The 21,899-nt window shown below is 47.9% G+C and overlaps 2 protein-coding genes across 2 annotated transcripts; both read left to right on the forward strand.

The window, feature by feature from the left end:
- Window positions 1-2,288: 2,288 nt before the first annotated feature.
- LOC124670697 (GTPase activating protein 1-like) lies at window positions 2,289-4,451 on the forward strand. The gene is made up of 3 exons (XM_047207172.1): window positions 2,289-2,512; window positions 3,614-3,709; window positions 3,916-4,451. The coding sequence occupies exons 1-3, from the start codon at window positions 2,390-2,392 to the stop codon at window positions 4,201-4,203; spliced, it is 507 nt and encodes a 168-aa protein (XP_047063128.1). The 5' UTR covers window positions 2,289-2,389; the 3' UTR covers window positions 4,204-4,451.
- A 14,486-nt stretch (window positions 4,452-18,937) lies between these two features.
- On the forward strand, window positions 18,938-20,895 carry LOC124670698 (protein C2-DOMAIN ABA-RELATED 8-like). The gene is made up of 3 exons (XM_047207173.1): window positions 18,938-19,175; window positions 20,039-20,134; window positions 20,327-20,895. The coding sequence occupies exons 1-3, from the start codon at window positions 19,053-19,055 to the stop codon at window positions 20,612-20,614; spliced, it is 507 nt and encodes a 168-aa protein (XP_047063129.1). The 5' UTR covers window positions 18,938-19,052; the 3' UTR covers window positions 20,615-20,895.
- Window positions 20,896-21,899: the final 1,004 nt, after the last annotated feature.

Raw genomic sequence — 21,899 nt, forward strand, 5'->3', positions numbered from 1 at the left:
GTCCACAGTTCACTAGAGGTGTCTCTCCCATAAGATAAATAGCATGTTGGGTGAACAAATTACAGTCGGGCAATTGACAAATAGAGAGGGCATGACCATGCACATACATGATATGATGAGTATAGTGAGATTTAATTGGGCATTACGACAAAGTACATAGACCGCTATCCGGAATGCATCTATGCCTAAAAAGTCCACCTTCAGGTTATCATCCGAACCCCTTCCAGTATTAAGTTGCAAACAACAGACAATTGCATTAAGTATGGTGCGTAATGTAATCAATAACTACATCCTCGGACATAGCATCAATGTTTTATCCCTAGTGGAAACAGCACATCCACAACCTTAGAACTTTCTGTCACTGTCCCGCATTTAATGGAGGCATGAACCCACTATCGAGCATAAATACTCCCTCTTGGAGTTAAGAGTAAAAACTTGGCCGAGCCTCTACTAATAACGGAGAGCATGCAAGATCATAAACAACACATAGGTAATAGATTGATAATCAACATAACATAGTATTCTCTATCCATCGGATCCCGACAAACACAACATATAGCATTACAGATAGATGATCTTGATCATGTTAGACAGCTCACAAGATCCGACAATGAAGCACATAAGGAGAAGACGACCATCTAGCTACTGCTATGGACCCATAGTCCAGGGGTGAACTACTCACTCATCACTCCGGAGGCGACCATGGCGGTGAAGAGTCCTCCGGGAGATGATTCCCCTCTCCGGCAGGGTGCCGGAGGCGATCTCCTGAATCCCCCGAGATGGGATTGGCGGCGGCGGCGTCTCTGGAAGGTTTTCCGTATCGTGGCTCTCGGTACTGGGGGTTTCGCGACGAAGACTATATGTAGGCGGAAAGGCAGCCTCGGAGGCGACGCGAGGGGCCCACACAACAGGGCCGTGCGGCCAGGAGGTGGGCCGCGCCGCCCTGGCGTGTCGCCGCCTCGTCGCCTCACTTCGTTTCCCTTTCGGTCTTCTGGAAGCTTCGTGGAAAAATAGGCCCCTGGGCGTTGATTTCGTCCAATTCCGAGAATATTTCCTTACTAGGATTTCTGAAACCAAAAACAGCGAAAAACAAGCAATCGGCTCTTCGGCATCTCGTTAATAGGTTAGTGCCGGAAAATGCATAAATACGACATAAAGTATGCATAAAACATGTAGATATCATCAATAATGTGGCATGGAACATAAGAAATTATCGATACGTCGGAGACGTATCATGCTCTAACTCCCGCCCGCGATATCGGTGTGGAGGCGGTCGACGTGCGGCACACCGGTGGGAAGGGAGCCTCCCCGAACGAGCTCGAGAACCAACGTGGATGGCTCCGCCGGCGGTGCTACAGTCAGCTTCAACAACTGCTACAAGCGCCAACTCGGATTGCTTCAAGCCACGGCAGCCGCTTCTGCTAGCGGTGGCGCTGCAAGTCACGCCGCCATGGCTCTCGCCGCCGCCGCCGCTGCAAGTCGCGCCGCCATGGGCCTCCCTCCGCCGTTGCTGCAAGGTGCGCCGCCATGGCTCTCGCCGCCGCCTCTGCAAGGCGTGCCGCCATGGGCCTCCCTCCGTCATGCTGCAAGGCTTGCCGCCATGGCACCCATCCGCTGCTTCAGTGCACTGCGGGGTTGCTCCCATCGTGGAGACGCCTTGCTACCAAGCCATGGGGCAGCTGCTACCATTGTGTAGGTGCCTTGCGCGCTACCAAGGCATTTGCGGGGATGCTACAACCTCCTTTGTGTTTTGCTACTTTTCTTCTATATTGTTGCTACTATAGCATATATTTTTTGCTACCTATTCTCCGACGAGGTTTTCCGGCGAGGTCTCCGGCGACATCACCAGCGATGTCTCCGATGAGGTCGGTTTTGCTACATTGGCAGATTATTTTTGCTACAATAGAGTAACGTTTTTGCTACGTGGTTTCCGGCGAGATCTCCGGTGAGTCTCTGGCGAGTTCTGTGTTTTTTTAGGGGTGAACATTTTTTGCTACAATTGGGCTAGTTTTGCTACAATGGTGCTTTTATGGAAGCAAAAGTGGGATTTTAGGTGAAAATAGAGTTTGCTACAGTTGAATCGTTTTTTGCTACTTTGGTACATCATGGTAGCAAAAGCGGGAAAGTAGGATGATGCTTTGATCAAATGATCCAAAACGCTCCAAATAGGCCGATCCCCGGGGACGCTCAGGGCTGCCCATTTAATTACGCCCAAAATTGTCCACCAGGCAGGCGACCGTCGTGATAGAGGGTCCGGTCCGGCCTATAAAACCCGGTGCTGGCCGCCAGTTGTTTGCCACTTCAACCCTGCCACCTGCTCCTTCAATTCCCTCCCCTCGCCCTGCTCCGAGCAAGAATTTGTCTGAAAAAACCCAGCGCCGTCTGCGCCATGGCTTCGGAGCATGTGATCGGAAAGCTCAGCATCCGCGTCGTGCGGGGACAAAACCTCGTCATCGCCGACTCGCTCACCAAAACCAGCGACCCCTACGTCGTCCTCTCCTGCGGCTCCGAGGTCAAACCCCTTTCTTCCTCCCCCTCCCCAATATGTATTTCGTTTGCCTTCGAATTGCTCGGATCGATCCTCCCCAATTTTTGAACCCCGTCTAGATGGAGGAGCACGGCATGGAACAGTCTAAACTCCTTTTGTGCCCACGAGATGTTCGATAGAATAAACACGCTTAAGGCCCGGTGTGTGGGGATAATCAAGCCAACTGTATGTTCTCTTGCAAGCTGTTTTTCGGAAGAAAATTATACTGGGCTGCTGGAGCAATGCTGATTGATGCCTTGTTACCAGGTTTTGCCGTGATTAATTTGAATCAGGCCGTAGTTCGGAAGTTGGTCATGGGATTTCAGCTCTGATGCATTAGAAGGCATTTAGGCCTTCCCTGCAAACAGGCTATGTTATGTTATGTTTTGCTGAATGAACACAGAAGGTGCACCTAGTCCGGCGATAAGTTCACCTTGAAATATAAGGAACTACTTTTGCTAAACAGCACTACGATGGGATGCCTTGTTGAATGGCAAGAATAACAAATGTTAAAAAGTTCACCCCTAAATATAGAAAATATGAACTTGCCGAATCAAACAAATGTGTGAAAAGTCAATGTGAACTGGTACAGGGTGGTGCTTTGCTGATTTTTTTGTATATATTTAGCGATCATGGCTTTGCTAATTTGTTCATTTTATTCATAGTTGTCCATTTCTAAATTAGATCATGGAGCGTTGTGCTTTGTTTAGTTTCTTTAAGATTGTATTGTGTGTTATAAAGGACTTAGCCCATACTTCTGCGCCGCGTGATTACCTACCCAAAGCCGTACATAATGACTCAATAATTGTGTAGAATGAGGTCTCATTCTATTCTTTTCTCTCGTGAAAATGCCGTCGTGCCTTTGGTGGTAGAACGATTGAATTTCTTAATTCTGAACAGGGACTGCATACCAGTCTTGACGATGACAGGTTTTCAGTTCAATATTATGCACTCCTGACTATACAAACCATAGCTTCTGGAGTTGACTGTGTTTTGTGACATGGCTACCTATCCAGTTTGTCGCAATTACTATTATTTTTATTCTATATCTGCGTCTTTAATGTTTTATTCTTTTTCACGGTGTAGAAGGTGAAGACTAGTGTTCAGAAGAAGACTGACAATCCTCTATGGAATGAAGTACTGCTGCTCCCTGTTATAAATCCTATAACGCCAGTGAGACTTGTAAGTTTACTATTTGAAATATTTATCAAGCGAGATCTACGCTATATGTGTATATGGAGCAAACAAAAACTATTTGTGCATATATAAATACGTATGTGTGTATTTTCTTCTTCGGTAAAGCATGAATATATAAGGGACCATTTACACCATAGGACCACGGATTGAACTGTCCACTTATTTTTCCAACTGGCAAAAACATCATGCAGGAGGTTATCGACGAGGATAAATTCACAAGCGATGACAGCTTGGGAGTGGCTGAATTCAATGTAACAGACATCTATGATGCCGCAAAGCTGGACCTGAAGCATGCCTCTGACGGAACAAGGGTCAAAACGATCTACCCAGTTGGCACAAACTACCTTGGTGGTGAGAGCCACGTCTCGTGGAAGAATGGCAAGGTCGTCCAAGACTTGATTCTGAAGCTGAAGAACGTTGAAAGTGGCTCTGTCGTGCTGCAGCTGGAGTGGGTTCACGTCCCTGGCGCTACGCTGTAAGCTGTTCCTGACTGAATGTTATTGCAACCTGGTTTCTTGAAGCTACAGCTATGGTTGGTACATGTTCCCGGCGTCACATTTGTAAACAGTGTCTGGATGATCGGTTTGCATTGTATGAGACGGTTTGTGCGCTGTTGATTTCACTGTGATGTGTGCACTGTATTTGTACTACATCCTGATCCTGGTGTGGTTGTGAATTTGTGTTTGAGGCGAACAAATAAGAAACTACACCATTTGTGGCTGCTGTAGTGAGAAGTATAATAGTTGAGAAAACTCCACTTTGAGGACACAGTCGAGGCGAACCCGTATCGCTCCACGTCGCCCCCGCGGCGACAGGGGCGACCCTCTCCTCCCCTCCCCCTCAGGCCATCCTGAACCCCTCTCCTCGCTGCCGCCGCCTCGCTGCCGCCGCCGGGCAAAGCCCGCGCGGTGCCGGCGGCGCTGGCTGTCCTCTACCCGCGCTTGGCAAGAGTCTCGCGGGGCGGCCCTTCCCGGCGACGGTGCGCTGTCTTCCTCCGGCCGGCATGGGAGGCGCCGTCGGAGCCTGGCGGAGTGGCGGCTCGGCACGGTGACCTTGGTCACCGGTGGCCGGCGCGTCCCGAAGCTAGTGCGGCCGTGGCCATGGGTGGCGGCGGCGAGCCCAGATCTGGGCATGCGGGCCTAGGTTTGGGCTGCATCTGGGCAGTCTCGATCCTGGACTGGCCAGATGCATCTCGTGCTGGATCCTGCTAGGGTGCAGGCCAGTCCCTGCTTGTTCTGGTCGAGGCCGGCGCAGGCAGCTCCGGTGACGCGGCCCGGGCTGGTCCTTGGCCCCTTGGTCCGGTACAAACGTCTGGTGGTCTCGGTAGGGGCAGGGACACGATGGCTTCTCTCGGGTTTGGCTCCGGCCTGAGAGATCTTGAGCTCTTGGCTGGTAGGGCAGCGCTTCACTGGCTTGCTGGCGACTTGTCGCTGCCGCTTGCTTGATTCCCTACGGCCAGTGGTGATGACCGTGGCGGCGGCGCATCACGGAGCTGCTCTTGTAGGACTGTTTTGGTTACCCTGGGTTTGGCCTGCAGGGATGCTAGCTGGCTCGATGTTGTGTCCGCGAAAGCACCGCAAGGCTTTGGCCACTGCCGGCGACGATGACATCTATGGATGCCGTTCACCTCCTTGGAGGCGTGGCCATGACGCACTTCTTGTTGCTAGTTGTCGGCCCCGGTGCACTATCTGTTGCTATGCTGACTTGCGGGTTCTCCGAGGTCCTCCTCGGAAGCTCTACTCGTCAATTCCCTATGTCTCGTTGTGACCAACTTCATATAAACGGTGTGGCTCCAGCTTTGCGCAGCCGCTCTCGAGCCTAGGGTGGCTGTCAGAGTTTGCGTCGTGGCACGGGGGGCACCGGCGGTTCTTAATAGCTAGTGGCTGCCTTGATGACAGGTGCATTGACTTAGGTCTTCCATGGGGTGGGTGTTGAAGCTTTCGTGAAAGCTCTGCACAGCTCCCCTGTGCCGACAACGGCGATGCTCGCGAGCGCCGTTTCCCTTCCTGAAGGCGTTGTCGTGAAGTTTCCCCCTGTGAACTCTGGAGGCTCGTTTGTTCACTAGCGCAGTTAGCTAGTCCCCCGGGTGTTGATGGTCCTCTGTCTGGCGGCTTAGTGTGGTACTTCAGTTTGGGGCAGCTTAATGGAGTGGCGGCTCGTTGCTTGTTTCTCAGGCGGAGCTGTTGGTGCTTAGTTGTAATCTTGGGCGTGCTTGTTGATCCTGTAGTTTGGAGCCTTGCTCTACTCTGCCTGATCTTTTCTTGGTTAAGCTATAGCTTTGCACCACCTGTGCTTGTATCTCTAGCTGACAACCCCAGTTTCCTTTTTATTTTGCTATGTTGTTGGTTCCGTTGTAATCCTTGCCGGTTGATGGCTTTGTTAATTCAAAGTCGGGCTCATCGAGCCTCATGTTTAAAAAAAGTATAATAGTCATCTTAATTCCGGATTTGGGTTGGTCATTTGTTTACATGGGAGGCAATCTCCAAACCAATCACCAGCTACCCTCGACCGTCGTTCTCCTCTCGCATCCGCCGGATAAGTGTCTTTCTGGGTAATATGATCAAAAAGATAGGGGGAGAGGGAGGACCGCGATGAGAGGACCGAGCGATCGGGGCGACCCAGGTGAACCGCCGCCCGCCGTGGCGGCCGACGCAGCCCTACATCAACGTCGGCGTCGTCTAACTCTAGCGCCGGCAGTGGAGAACAGATCCCCCCTGCTGCATGCGATGCCGGAGGAGGTTGATGCGGAGGACACCAGCACGGAAGACCACGTTGCCATTCAAGTTGTGGAGGAAGCTATTGAAAACTACCCCTCTTGGCCGAGCTCGTTGGTGGTGCGGTGCCCTAGAAAGTCGGATGACGAGCTGCTCGCAGAGTTCTGGGCAGACGCGGGGTTTCCGTCGCCGTCGTCGTGTTTTTGGGAACACCGCTCCACCCTGGCTCGACGGCGCCAGATAAGGATCCTAACGGTGCTAGTGTGTGCAGATCCCCGTCTCTTTCTTCCCCGATCGTGGCACGAAGGGCGGCTCGTGGCGGAGGGAGTTCATCGTTGGCTTCCCCGACGGGCCTGTGTCTCGCGCGTCCTCCTCGTGTCGGCAGTTGGCGAGGCCCTCTTCCTCGCTGACGAGTCTCGTCTCTGCCAATACTAGGGTTCTTCCTGGACGAGGCTTTGGCGGCGCATTCCTCCTCAACGACGAGCGCGGTGTCTTCTCCGTTGAGCTCCGCAGCAACACCCGATCCAGAATCGGCAAAGGTCACGCGGATCATGGAGGCAAACGCGATCACGGACATGACTTCCGCGCGTGCGTTATCGCATGCAGACTCTGATCCTGAGGAAGGAAATTTTTCGTTGGATGAGACTAGAACGGAAATATCCCTCAAGTCTCTCATGCGGAGAGTAATTTTCTCACTTCGCCTTACACTGAGGAGGGAGTAAGAAAAGTTGTTTTCCAAATGGAGCATAATAAAGCCCCTGGTTCTGATGGCTTTCCAGCTGAATTTTATCAGTCTTTCTAGGATGTCATCAAGTCTGACCTACTAGCTCTTTTTGCGGATCTTCATGCTGGACAGTTGGAGCTTTTTCGTCTCAACTTTGGTGAAATTATCTTATTGACGAAGGTTAGTGAAGAAGAAAGGATTCAACAATACCGTCCTATTTGTCTTCTTAATGTTAGTTTTAAAATATTCACTAAGGTTGCCACGATCAGACTCAACACGGTGGCTGACCATGTGATTAGGCCTTCACAAACTGCTTTTCTGCAAGGATGAAACATCCTGGATGGGGTTGTAGTCCTCCATGAAATTGTTCATGAATTGCATAGAAATAAGTTGAATGGAGTGATTTTAAAGATTGACTTTGAAAAAGCCTATGATAAGGTTAAGTGGTCTTTCTTGCAACAAACTCTCAGAATGAAAGGTTTCTCTGATGAGTGGTGTGCCTTGATCAATAGTTTCGTATCGGGGGGGAGGGGGGGGGGTTGACATTAAATTCAATGATGACGTGGGCAAATACTTTCAAATTCAATGATGCCTTGATCCATTATCACCAGTGCTATTTAATATAGTAGCGGATATGCTTGCTGTTATGATTGAACGCGCAAAGTCAGAGGGCCAGATTGAAGGGGTCATTCGTCATCTTGTTAATGGAGGATTGTCCATTCTTCAATATGCCGACGATACAATTCTTTTTATGGATCATGACATCGAAAAGGCTCGAAATCTAAAGTTAATTCTTCTAGTATTTGAGCAGCTATCATGTCTAAAAATCATTTTTCATAAAAGTGAGTTGTTTTGTTTTGATGAGGCCCAAGACCATGTTGCAGAATATGTCGAGGTTTCCGGATGCGGGCATGGCCAATTTCCGATTAGGTACTTGAGTATTCCGATTCATTATATGAGACTAACCAATGCCGAATGGAAAATGATTGAGGAAAGACTGCAGATTAGATTAAGCAGCTGGAAAGGCAAATTACTATCCTTGGGAGGAAGATTAGTTCTCATAAATGCGGTACCAAGTAATATGATACTATATATGATATCTTTCTTCCAACTTCCTAGAGGAGCCTTAAAACGATTGGATTATTTACGATCTAGATTCTTCTGGCAAGGGGATAATGAGAAGCGTAAATATCGATTGGCTAGGTGGAGTGTGCTTTGCCATCCCAAAGACCATGGAGGACTTGGCATCCAAAATCCCCAGGTCAATAATAGGACCCTACTTGGTAAATGGCTGTCTAAACTACTTACCGAGGAGGGAGTATGGCAAACACTCCTCAAGAGAAAATATATTGGCTCAAAGGCTCTATCTTAGATTCTTTGGAAACCAGGAGATTCGCATTTTTGGGCAGATCTTATGGATACAAAGAAGTATTTCTTTTCATATGGATCTTCCTCTATTAAATATGGGTCGGAAATTCGTTTCTGGGAGGATAAATGGCTCGGTAATGCCACGCTCCGAGAACAATATCCGGCATTGTACAATATAGTGCGCCACAAAAGTGATACTATCGCTAAGGTGTTGGAAACTTTCCCACCGAATGTGACGTTGAGAAGAAGTCTCATCGGACTTAGACAAACCTCCTGGCATGAATTGTTACAGCGTCTTGGGTTAGTTCAATTGACGCAGGGTCTGATGTGTTTCGATGAAACCTCACCGAATGGTTCATTCTCAGTGGCTTCCATGTACAATGCTTTAATTCAGCCAGACATTCCAGTCGATAATAATTCTAAAATTTAGAAGATGAAGATACCGCTTAAAACGAAAGTGTTTGCATGATATCTTCGTCGTGGGGTCATTCTCACTAAAATGCAACCGGCATGGAAGTAAAAAGTGTGTCTTCTATCATCATGACGATTAAGCACTTATTCTTTCAGTGTAAGTTTGCTAGGTCTATATGGTCAGCCGTCCAAATAGGGTCTACCTTATACCCACCACGAGTAGTGTTTCCAATATATTTGGCAATTGAATTAATGGTGTGGCTGTTAGGTTTAGGCATCTTATTAGGATGGGGGCATATTTGGTCGCTGTGGCTATGTAGAAATGCCAAGATTTTCAATCATATTTCTTCCTCTCTTATGCAGGTCATATACCGGTGCACAACTACGTTTCGCTCATGGGTGCCACTTCAACGGGTGGAGCATCAAGATCTCTTTATGGAGGTGTCTTCACGGTTGGAGGATACGGCGAGGGGATATTTTTTTCCAACATGGGGTGGCAGCTTGATCTAAGGCTGGATCCACCTAGCTAGTTGTTTTTATTTCTCGAGAACTTTGGATTTTTTCCTTCGGGTATCAGTGGTGTTTTTGTAACAGATATTTATGCCGTTGTGTACATCCTAACTATGAGACCGAATCTATTACTCAAAGTAATAAAGTGCCCATTTTCGAAAAAGTATCTTTCTGGAACGCGCATGCCATTCTTGGGGTCTTCATCTCATAGGCCTATGACATGCGTGTTTCCATAATTAAGGTGAACTTGGTCGAAACCACAGTCTATGACGATCCCTGGAGACTCTCAAATGTGACTGGGCCTTTGGTTTGTGTTTGCCATGGTAGAGGCTATAAGAGCACCAGTCGCGTCCCCCAAAGCGTCCCTCAAACCGCGCCGGATTGAGACGTGTTTTGTTCGTGCCGCATTTGGGGGACGTCGCTCCCTAGTCGCGTCCCCCAAACGCCGCCCCCAATCATAAATTCAAATTGTTGCATTCAAAAGAGATCGTTCCCGCCGAATTGTCGCGATCAGAGTAGCGGCGATCAAATATAGCATATTAATAAAAATGTTTGCGATGATTGTTTTCAAATTAAAATACAACAAACAATAAAACAAGTAAAAACAAATATAATAAATAGGGCTAGATGCTATATCAAGGTGCCACGGTATTTCCTTTTATCCTCCACAACTGCTCAACGAGATCAGCTTGAAGTTGATCATGAACATTGCTGTCACGGATCTCTGCGTGCATGGCGAGGAAATCAGCAAAATCTGCAGGCAACTCATGATCAACCTCCGCAAGAGGGCCCTCACACTCATAGGGACCAACATGTGTCCTGGCATGATTCTTGCGGTCATCCTCGATGATCATGTTGTGCATGATCACACAAGCCTGCATCACCTCCCACATTTGGTCGTGAGACCAGCTTAGAGCAGGGTACCGGACAATGGCAAATTGTGCTTGAAGCACACCAAATGCCCGCTCGACATCCTTCCTGCAAGCCTCATGTCGCAGCAAAGTGGGAATTCTTCAGACCTGATGGATTCGAGATTGTTTTGACAAAAGTGGCCCATTTTGGATATATACCATTGGCTAGATAATAGCCTTTGGTATATTCGTGGCCACTGATCTCATAGTTGCATGGTGGAGCATGCCCTTCCACTAGTCCGTTGAACACCGGAGACTGCTGCAACATGTTGAGTCATTGTGTGATCCCGCCATGCCAAAAAAAAGAATGCCAAATCCGCAGGTCATAATCTGCCACATCTTCAAGCACCACACTGCAATATCCATGACGCCCTTTGTATATACCTTGCTAAGCAAACGGGCAGTTCTTCCATGCCCAGTGCATGCAATCGATGCTTCCATGCATTCCAGGAAATCCTCTGGCAGCATTTTGTGCCATGATCCTTGCAGTCTCTTCCTCAGTTGGCCCTCTTAAGTAGTATTTGCCAAACTTTCCCACCACAGCTCGGCAAAACTTGTACATGCATTCAATGGCAGTAGACTCACTGATGCGAAGGTAGTCGTCCTGTATATCGGCAGGTGCTCCGTATGCAAGCATCCTCATGGCGGCGGTGCACTACTGAATCGGCGAGAACCCGACAATGCCTACAGCGTCGAGCTTGAGCTTGAAATAGGGGTCGAACTCTCGAACGCCGTGGAGGATATTCATGAACAGCCCCTTGCTCATCCTGTACCGGTGCCGAAAATTGTCGGCATGTGTTGCATTGTCGGCGAAGTAGTCGTTGTGCAGCATGGCATGCCCCTCCATCCTCTGTTGGGGCTTGGACTTCCTTCTCCCCGGCCTTGATCCTCCGCGGCGCGTCCTCTTCCTCTTCTCCGCCTCGGCGTCTGTTGGCGCGTGATGCACACGTCCGTTGGGAACCCCAAGAGAAAGGTGTGATACGCACAGCAGCAAGTTTTCCCTCAGAAAGAAACAAAGGTTATCGAACCAGTAGGAGATGAAGGCCACGTGAAGGTTGTTGGTGGAGGAGTGTAGTGCGGCGCAACACCAGGAATTCTGGCGCCAACGTGGAACCTGCACAACACAATCAAAATACTTTGCCCCAACTTAACAGTGAGGTTGTCAATCTCACAGGCTTGCTATAAACAAAGGATTAAACGTATGGTGTGGAGAATGATGTTTGCTTGCAAAGAACAGCAGAGAACAGAGATTGCAGTAGATTGTATTTCAGATGTAAAAGAATGGACCGGGGTCCATAGTTCACTAGTGGTGTCTCTCCAATAAGATAAATAGCATGTTGGGTGAACAAATTACAGTTGGGCAATTGACAAATAGAGAGGGCATAACAATGCACATACATATCATGATGACTAACATGAGATTTACTTAGGGAATTACGACAAATAACATAGACCGCTATCCAACATGCATCTATGCCTAAAAAGTCCACCTTCGGGTTAGCATCCGCACCCCTTCCAGTATTAAGTTACAAACAACAGACAATTGCATTAAGTACTGTGCGTAATGTAATCAACACAAATATCCTTAGACAAAGCATTGATGTTTTATCCCTAGTGGCAACAACACATCCATAACCTTAGAACTTCCTGTCACTGTTCCAGATTCAATGGAGGCATGAACCCACTATCGAGCATAAATACCCCCTCTTGGAGTTACAAGTATCAACTTGGCCAGAGCCTCTACTAGCAACGGAGAGCATGCAAGATCATAAACAACACATATATGATAGATCAATAATCAACTTGACATAGTATTCCATATTCATCGGATCCCAACAAACACAACATGTAGCATTACAAATAGACGATCTTGATCATGATAGGCAGCTCACAAGATCTAAACATGATAGCACAAGAGGAGAAGACAACCATCTAGCTACTGCTATGGACCCATAGTCCAAGGATGAACTACTCACGCATCAATCCGGAGGCGGGCATGATGATGTAGAGTCCTCCGGTGATGATTCCCCTCTCCGGCAGGGTGCCGGAGGCGATCTCCTGAATCCCCCTAGATGGGATTGGCGGCGACGACGTCACATTATGTTTTCTCGTATCGTGGCTCTCGGTACTAGGGTTTTCGCGACGGAGAGAATAAATAGGCGAAGGGGCAGAGTCGGGGGGCGGCCGAGGGGCCCACCCCATAGGGCGGCGCGGCCAGGGGTGGGGCCGCGCCCCCCTAGGGTGTGGCCGCCTCGTCGCCCCTCTTCGTCTCCTCTTCGGACTTCTGGAAGGCTCTGTGCAAAATAAGACCGTGGGCTTTTGTTTCGTCCAATTCTGAGAATATTTCCTGTGTAGGATTTCTGAAACCAAAAACAGCGAGAAAACGAGAACCGGCGCTTCGGCATCTTGTTAATAGGTTAGTGCCGGAAAATGCATCAAACTGATATAAAGTATATATAAAACATGTGAGTATTGTCATAAAACTAGCATGGAACATAAGAAATTATAGATACGTTTGAGACGTATCAGCGTCAAGCATGTCCTGAAGGGACGTGATGATCAGCAAATTCTCCCGGAGGTCGTCGTCGAAGGCTTGCTCGTCCTCCAGCAGCAGGGCAACCATCTCATCATCGCTATCCATGTCTAAAAGCAAAATCGATGGTTAAAATTGCGCCGAGGCAGACGATGCAACGAACAGCGGCTAATCGCGCCTACTTGGCAAGTCGTCGAGCACCTTGTGTGCGCGGAGGTGGGGCGGATTTGACGACGCGTTCTGCGACGCGATGGCCAAGCGCCGGCGGCGGAACGACCGGCGGGAGCGCCAGCCGCGGCGACGGCGCCGACTCTCAGAAGAGATCAGACGCTCAAACGGCCGGCAAATCCAGCGGTGGCGGAGGGGTGGGAGGTGCGGGAAGGAAGGAGTGACGAGAAAAAAGGCGTGAATAAACGGTTTATGCAACACGTCGCCGACATGTGGGAGCCCGCGTCGCTTCGCCTCGCTTTTCGTTGTGTCCGGTGTGCCCGGAGCGTCCCCTGTGGGACGGGGACGACCTCTAGCGCCGGACACCGTATCAAGACGCGCCGGACAAAATTGGGCTTTTGGAGGACGCGGCTGGAACCGTTTTTTGATCCGGAGCGCCCCAAATTGCTTTGGGGACGCGACTGAAGATGCTCCAAGGGCATCTCCAGCCGCCTTGCACAAACCGACCGATACTGTTTGTGTTCACCTCGATACGTGGGAAGCAAAATCACAGCCCAACGGCTTTACATAAATGAATGAGCATGTTCTAGGTGACCCATTCGTGGTCTATATTTGGATAGAAATTGTGTCGCCGCGGACCACGTCCGCCCGTGTGTCCATGCCCATTTTCTCGGGTCCGCCTGGTAGCGTCCCATGCTTGCTTTATCTTTTACATTAAAGAAGGAGGCCGGCGCTGTGCTAGCGCACGGCTTCCGCGTCACACATTGATGGCAAGGCGCTTGCCCTGGCTTTTTAAGCCGAGCGGCCACGCCCACGCCGTTGCCATCTTCCACTCCTCCATAGACCACCACCAACCATCGCCATGGGCAGGTCCTCGCCTTTTCGCAAGATGAGGAACAACCACGAAGCCGGCTAGTTGCGCGCTGGCCACAAGAAGGAGAGGAATCGCTTGTACGTTCTGGTAGACTACATGCGCGAGCTCTACGACTCGGGCCGCCCCATGCTATGGCCAGCTGTCAACCTCCTCGGAGGTTGGCTACTGAAGTCCCGATGGGTGCCTATGCCGCCCGTGCCACGGAAGGGATGTGAGCAGCGTGATGATATCCACCGCCGCCGGTTCATCCTTTCGCCTGATCTACAGGAGGACCTGGCTTTCTCGCTAGATAACTACAATTAGGACACATTCGGCTCGTGGGAGTTTAACCCACGGCACAGTGACTAGGGTACCTAGGCGACATGGCCTACCTCAACCGTGATTTAGGCCACGGCCTCTTTTTGCCGAGGACGAGGACGAAGATGAAGGCAACGAGGGCGACGGTGGCGGACAACCCGACCAGCCCATCATCAACCCACAGATCCAGCCAACGGAGCTGACCGAGGAGGAAGCAATGGAGCTGGCCATGGCCCAAAGCGAGCTTGCCAAGTGGCATGGCCTTGCCACCTAGCTGCATGAGTCCGTGCTAGGGTAGGCCAGTGAAACCTCCAATCACTCCTATGCGCGGCGCACCGCCAGATCATCCAGCACCAGCACCTGCACCACGAATAGCTTCTCCTGCGCCAGTGCAAACAACTTGTCCTTCGGTGGCGTCATTCTAGATATGGCCATGGGAGCCGCCGGCCTTCATCAACCTGGCGACGGGGACTAGGCAGCCATGGAGCGCACCCTACTTAGCTAGTGTTTTAATTTAGTCCTATTTAATTTATATTTTTCCAATTTCCGTCCCTATCTAAAATAAACCTTTTATCAATATAATTTTTTAAACAAAAAAATTTGCGCCAGGCTGCTGGGGAGCCTCCGACCTAAACGGACAAGCGCTTATTTTTTCTTATTTTAGTATCCTTGGCCTAACCCAAACGAATCAAAACGGACATTTTGGATGTTTAAAACGAAGACGACGAAGAGCAATAGGCGTTGCAGATCGCGGCCCGGCCGAGCCCATCTGGGCTCAGATCGGGCTCGCGCCTTCATCAACCCCGCCTTGCGCTGCCGGCCGCCGCCAAAATGCCTAGCTCTAGCCCACCTCGCCATCCATACCAGCACCGTCAGAAGGATTGGCGAAGCCGCCGTCACCGCAACCCTAGACACGGCCGAGGAGAGCTGGCGCCGCCATCGCGCCGCACGGGCTTTGCCCGGCGACACCTCAGGCGGCGGCGGCAGGAGGGGAGGTTGCCAAAGGGAGGAGTAGGAGGGGAGCCGCCGGCAAGCGCTCCGGCGCGGCGGCGCCACGCGGCAGCGGAGCTCATGGGAGGGTTGGTTAGTGTTGTGAAATGTATATGTGGATTGTATAGCCCTTTCCATCAGTTCGGACTTTTGGTTCAAGTGGCTAGTGCATGAAGCTTAACATGGTATCAGAGCCTCAGGTCTCGAGTTCAAATCCTGACTTTCACATGTTTTTGCAATTAAGCCTAAAAATTGCTGTTGTTCATGGTTTTCGCAATTAAGCCTAAAAATTGTTGTTGTCCCCCTCTTTACCCACCGCTGATGCCCTGTTTTGGTGTGCTCTTCTTCTTTCATGTGTTGACTTTCTCTTCTCCCGTCACACGCGAGTGGGGGTGTTGTGAAATGTATATGTGGATTGTATAGCCCTTTCCATCAGTTCGGACTTTTGGTTCAAGTGGCTAGTGCATAGCTTAACGGTTAGGTCGCGGGAGAGGAGATCATCCGCACCATGACGCTAATCTATAACCGCCGCTCTGATACCACTTGTTAGTGTAACCAGGGATTAGATAATTACAGAACGGGGGATGATGTTTGGTAACGTAGTTCAGCGATAAACGCCTATATTTGCGGGCCATGCTTTACAGACACTCCCCCTCATGTACTATCATAGTACCGTCGACGACAAGCCCACCACGGTATATAGACACGTTAGATCTACAAACCCCACGCCGGTCCAACGCCCCTGCACTGGACCGTCCCTAAAAATCAATCTTGTGTCTAATATAGCTTTCGTGTAGTCTATTTTAGCTACCTTGGGTGCCTTTATGTATTAGGTCCAGGTTACAGAGTTCGACTCCAACACGTAACATACCTACACAGTTCAAATTTAACTGTAGCTTATACACATATTCAACACAACTTCAACAACTACAATAAGGTTTGCCCAACTTCTTTAATGGTGAAAACAGCGGCGGCTTGTCTTCAAACTAGTTTATATGTAGTCGTCGCTTAGGGGTAAAAATACTTATCGGTAATTTGTACTATATATAGCCTGTTTACGCTGTTGTTGATGATTATTTAACAGAGGGATGATTTAATAAAAAAAACTGAGAGGCTAGGATATAAAAAACCGCACGAGCTGCTCAAGACCGCGGATGAAACAAACAGGTTGCTGTCCAAGCAGCAGCCGCAAGTCTTCGGAGAGCGATTGCGAGGCAAGGAGATGCGATCCGTAAGTCTAGTCAAGCTAATCGATCTTGCTCGGAGAGCGGTTGTGAGGTCAGGATCTGCGATCTCGAACTCTAAAACACGTAAACAAAGAGTGCGAGTGTGTGAGTAACACATGGCAGCGAAGGGGAGGTCGCTTAATGGAACGTATTAGGAAACTATTATCGTGGAGATCAGCCGTGATCCTTGCAGAAAATGACATAGTCCATGATCAGGTCTCTTAAACATAATATTAGTGTCTCAGGTTGGTGATCAGAAACCAATAATTGAGTTTTTCTATCTTCTGCGGGTAGAAACTAATCGACATCTATGTGCTTACAAGTTTTTAAGTTAAAAAACTTTCGCAAATCACTGCACCGTGTTGGAGAAAATAATTCTATGAAATCTGGTTCAAGAATTTACTTTCCTAGACCAAATTCAGCAATTGGCACGTGGCGAGATCGAGAAAAATGCATACATAAGTTGTTGTCTGTATTTTGATCTAAACCGTTATACACGCCCAACATGTTAATTGCTAGAGTTGGTCCATATACTGAATTTGTAGATCAGGTACTAATATCAAATTATTTTCTACTCGTTCCTTTCTTAGGGGCTAGGTAGTATGCTATGGCGACATCTATGTGGCAACAACAAAATTTCAGTCACCTGAAGCCGAAATACGCACATGAAAATGGAAAGAAAGTCGTACATATCCAAATAGTGAAAATGGAAATAAAACATCCTTTATCGAAAAAAAAACATATCCAAATAGTGTTGCTTCTGTTGCTCGTATCTTATATATTACACACATCAACAGTGATAGGAATTCAAAATGATATGGATTGATTTGTCAAATGTTTACAGCTAGGATATGATCATATGCATCATGTAATACAATGTCCGGGCTATGATCATATGCAACCGGCTCCTGGAGGTCACTCAGGATTGCTATTTCCGGGCTACTGGATGGCGGCACATTAGCAGAATTCTAGATGGATAGTTTTTGCACACTTTCCATCTACAGATGTTTTGTTTTAATATCTTTAGTTCTATTCGGCTACCAGTCTATCTTTATGTAATAAGTACTTGACATCGACGTTTTATTTAATAAATGGCTGTGTGCATCGATTGATGCAGAGGCCGGAGCTATGCTCCCATATCTAAAAAAAAATGTAATACAATGTCCATCCTGGATTTGGTGGAGTTCTGGCTCTACCCCTCCATATCGGTCGACTATATCTATTTGGACGTGGGCCATGGGATGCAACATTTTCTGTCGATATTTTTGTGAGGTAGTACTTTTACGCCCTTGCTCTCGTGTAGTGAACCGTTACAAAGATTTAAGGTGACAAGCAATGTTGTGCGCAATTTTTTCATCTTCAGTTTTAAAATTCATGAGGCTAGCTGTTGTACGCCATGTTTCGTAAAAAAGACTACTACCTCTGATCCAAAAAAGAGTTGGAAGTACGATTTTATAGAAACATCCTCAATCTTCTTGTCTTATGAACCCGCAGTCCCCTGACTGATGTTGCTGCACGCATGTGCTGTTGCTGCTGCTGCGCCGTGCGTAGAATAGAGCCACAGACACGGGTTGCATGCACAGAATTGGTTGATTTAGAAGGGGTTAATTAGAAATTTAACTAGACTATGGTTTTCGGCAGTTTTTTTAGATCGGAGGGAGTATCTATTTGGACGTGGGCCATAGGATGCAACATTTTTTGTCGATATTTTTGTGAGGTAGTGCTTTTAAGCCCTTGCTCTCGTGTAGTGAACCGTTACAAAGATTTAAGGTGACAGGCAATGTTGTGCGCGATTTTTCCATCTTCATTTTTAAAATTCATGACAAGAACTCCTGAGGCTAGCTGTTGTACTCGCAATAGGTCCTACGGAACAAGGCCATGTTTCGTAAAAAAAGACGTGAAACGGGAGAAGGGATTTGGTGCATATGGACACCGGTGCTCCCTTCACTTTCAGATTTTTGAAAATTTTAAAACCTCACACTTCGATGTTTTCAAAAATTATGGCGTTAAATATATAGATAGATATGTACATGAGAAGTTTACGCAAAAAAGTCCCGGTAAAAAAGTTTTTAAATTTTGAGAAATAAAAAATAGAAAAAATTCAGATAAAAAGACATACTATTTTTGATATCAGAAATTAGTCTTTTTTAAATTTCCCAAAATACAATGTATTTTTAACGGGACTTTTTTAGATACACCCTACTGATATCATAAAAATGTTAGATTTTAAATTTTTAAAAAATTAAAAGTAAAAGAAGTATTGGTGCCCATGTGTTAAAGATACTTTTCTGTGAAAAAACGGCTTTCGAGTAGCCTCAATCCTGTGTCGCTGCCGTTGTCCCGAGACCCAGGACGAGAGCGCGATGGCGCGTCGGACCAAACAATTTTCCGATCAATTTAATTACGCCCAAAATTGTCTACCAGCTAGGCGAGCGTCGCGACTTGCGATAGAGGGGCGGAGCTGGCTATAAAACCTGTCGCCGGCCGCCAGCTGTTGGCCGCATCCATCCACCCTGCCACTGCCACCGGCTCCTTGATTCCCTCCCCTTGCCCTGCTCCAAGCCAATAATTCGCCGCAGAAAACTCAGCCAGCGTCTGCGCCATGGCTTCGGAGCATGTTATCGGGAAGCTCAGCGTCCGGGTTGTGCGGGGACACAACCTCATCATCGCCGACCCGCTCACCCACACCAGTGACCCCTACGTCGTCCTCTCCTACGGCTCCCAGGTCTACCCCGTTTCTTCCTCCCCTTCCCAATATTTCTTTCCTTTTTTCCTTCTCATTGCTCGGATCGATCCTCCCCAATCGTTGACCCACGTCTAGACGGGGGAGCCGCCTGTCGCCCCGCGCCGGTGAGCACGACATGGATCCTGTTGCGCTCACGAGATGTTCGATAGAATAACACGCTCACGACCCGGTGTCTTGGGATCTGCAAGCCATCTGTAGGTTCTCTGACATATCCTTCTATCTTCAGATGATAATTATACTACTGGACTGCTGGAGCGGTGCGGTTTGATACCTTATTAACAAGGTTTTCAAGTAATTAATTTGAATCACGCCGTAGTTTCGAAGTTGGTCATGAGATTTCAGCACTGATGCATTAGGAGGCATTGAGCAGTGTACCAAGACCTGCGATAAGTTGATCTTGAAATGACGAATGGGTATAGATGTAAATTTCTGAAATGGATCATCGGCAGTTGTGCTTCTTATACTTTCTTTATGATTTCCTTATGTGTTATAAAGGACATGGCCCATGCTGTTGCGTTGCATGATTACCTGTCCAAAGACTAAATTAATGACTCAATAGTTTTGTAGGATGATGTCTCGTGCTATTTTATTCACTCGTGGAAATGTTCTCTGTGACTTTCGTAGAGCTGTTGAACGTACTAAATTCTTAGCAGTGACTGCGCACCTGTCACAATGATGACAGATTTTCAGTTTATTATCATGCACTCCTGATCATATAAACAAACAGCTTCTAGAGCTGACTTAATGTTTTGTGACATGGATATCTGTCCAATATGTCACCATTGCTATCAATTTAATTCCATATCTGTGTCATTGAAGTTTTATTCTTCCTCATGGTGTAGAAGGTGAAGACCGGTGTTCAGAAGAAGAATGCCAATCCTCTATGGAATGAACTATTGCTGCTCCCTGTCACAAATCCAACAAAGCCAGTGAAACTGGTAAGTTTGCTGTCAGCTCTACACTGTATATATGTTCTCATGGAGAAAACAAAAGCCATTTATACATTCATGTGTGATCTTGTTCGTTAAAACATGAATACATCGGGGACCATTTACAACATAGGTCCAGAGATGGTTGGTGAAGATATGAACTGAGCACTTATGTTTCTAACCGGCAAAAACATCATGCAGGAGGTTTTCGACGAGGACAAATTCACAGCCGATGACAGCATGGGAGTGGCTGAGTTCAACGTAACTGACATCTATGATGCTGCAAAGCTGGATCTGAAGCATGCCTCTGACGGAACAAGGATCAAAACGATCTACCCGGTTGGCACTAACTACCTTGGTGGTGAGAGCCACGTCTCGTGGAAGAATGGAAAGGTCGTCCAAGACTTGATTCTGAAGCTGAAGAACGTTGACAGTGGCTCTGTCGTGCTGCAGCTGGAGTGGGTTCACGTCCCTGGCGTTACGCTGTAAGCTATTTGTGATCAAATGTTACTGCAACCTGGTGTCATGAAGCTACACCTATGGTTGGTACATGTTCCTGGTGTCACAGTCGTAACAATCAGTGGATGCTTGTTTTGCAGTGTGTAAGGTGTGTGTGTGGTGATGTGTTTCAGTGTTACAGTGTGCACTGTATTTGTAGTACATCCTGGTGTTGCTGTGAATTTGTGTTTGAAGTCGAACAGATAAGAAACAACACCCTTTGTGGCAGCTGTAGTGAGAAGTAAAATAACATTCCAGAGCTTTATTGGGGATTTGGAGTGGTCACTGGTTTACATAAGTTTTTTTAAAACCTAGGTTTACAAGTGTTGTATTGGAAAACTGTAATGTTTAAGTATGAAAAATAGGATTGGCTTTTCGCAAAAAAAGGGAAAGAAATTGGCTCGTGGAATATTCACGTAAAATTCAGCCTCCGTTAGGGTGCGACTTCTATTTAATTCAGCACGGGCAATGCACGCTCTGCATATATGCTCCCTCGATGTATGATTTTTTTTTTTTTGAACAAGTGCAGCCTCGAAAGGCCTGGAAGCTGAATTATATGCGGTGGGTACATAAATCACAACAATGCCCTTCTGCATTTCTTGCCCTAGAAAACCTAGAATTTGAAGAAAAAGCATCGAAATTTACAAAAAGGACCCTAGCATAAAAATGGAAAAAGCAATCAAGTGCTTGGGTTCCTTCTCCACCGCTTGCCGGTGACCTCAAGGCGCAGCACGCCGAGATCAGAGAGGAAGTAGCTCGGGGCGCTCTCAAATCTGACGAAGAACCAACAACATCGGCTATCTCGACGCCTCCGTGGACGAGCCACATTGGGGTGCAGCGACAGCGAGCTCCGACGCTTGGTTGAAGAGGGCCTTCGATGAAGGTTGTACTCCTGGTCGAGGGCCGCTAACAGCCATAGGATGCAGGGGTGAGGCAGAGCGGCCAGCATGAGTTCCCCGTTGATGAGTGATACGTCCAATTTGCATCACTATTTTATATCATAATTTGCTGTTATTCATTGATATATTTCATATTGGGACACAATACTTATGTTATTTCATCTATTTTGCATGTTTCATGATTATTTGGAGATCGCGCACCGGAGCCGGGATTCTCGCTGGAAAAAGCACCGTCAGGATGCAATATTTCGGAAGATCAACTCGTGGAAGGAAATTTTACCAAAAATCCTATTTTTCCGGATGACGAAGGAAGCCGGAAGGGGGAGCCAGCTGGACCCAAAGGTGGGCCCGGACCATAGGGCGGCGCGGCCCATGGC

This window comes from Lolium rigidum, chromosome 7 (assembly GCF_022539505.1).
Source record: "Lolium rigidum isolate FL_2022 chromosome 7, APGP_CSIRO_Lrig_0.1, whole genome shotgun sequence".
Taxonomy (NCBI): Eukaryota; Viridiplantae; Streptophyta; class Magnoliopsida; order Poales; family Poaceae; genus Lolium; species Lolium rigidum.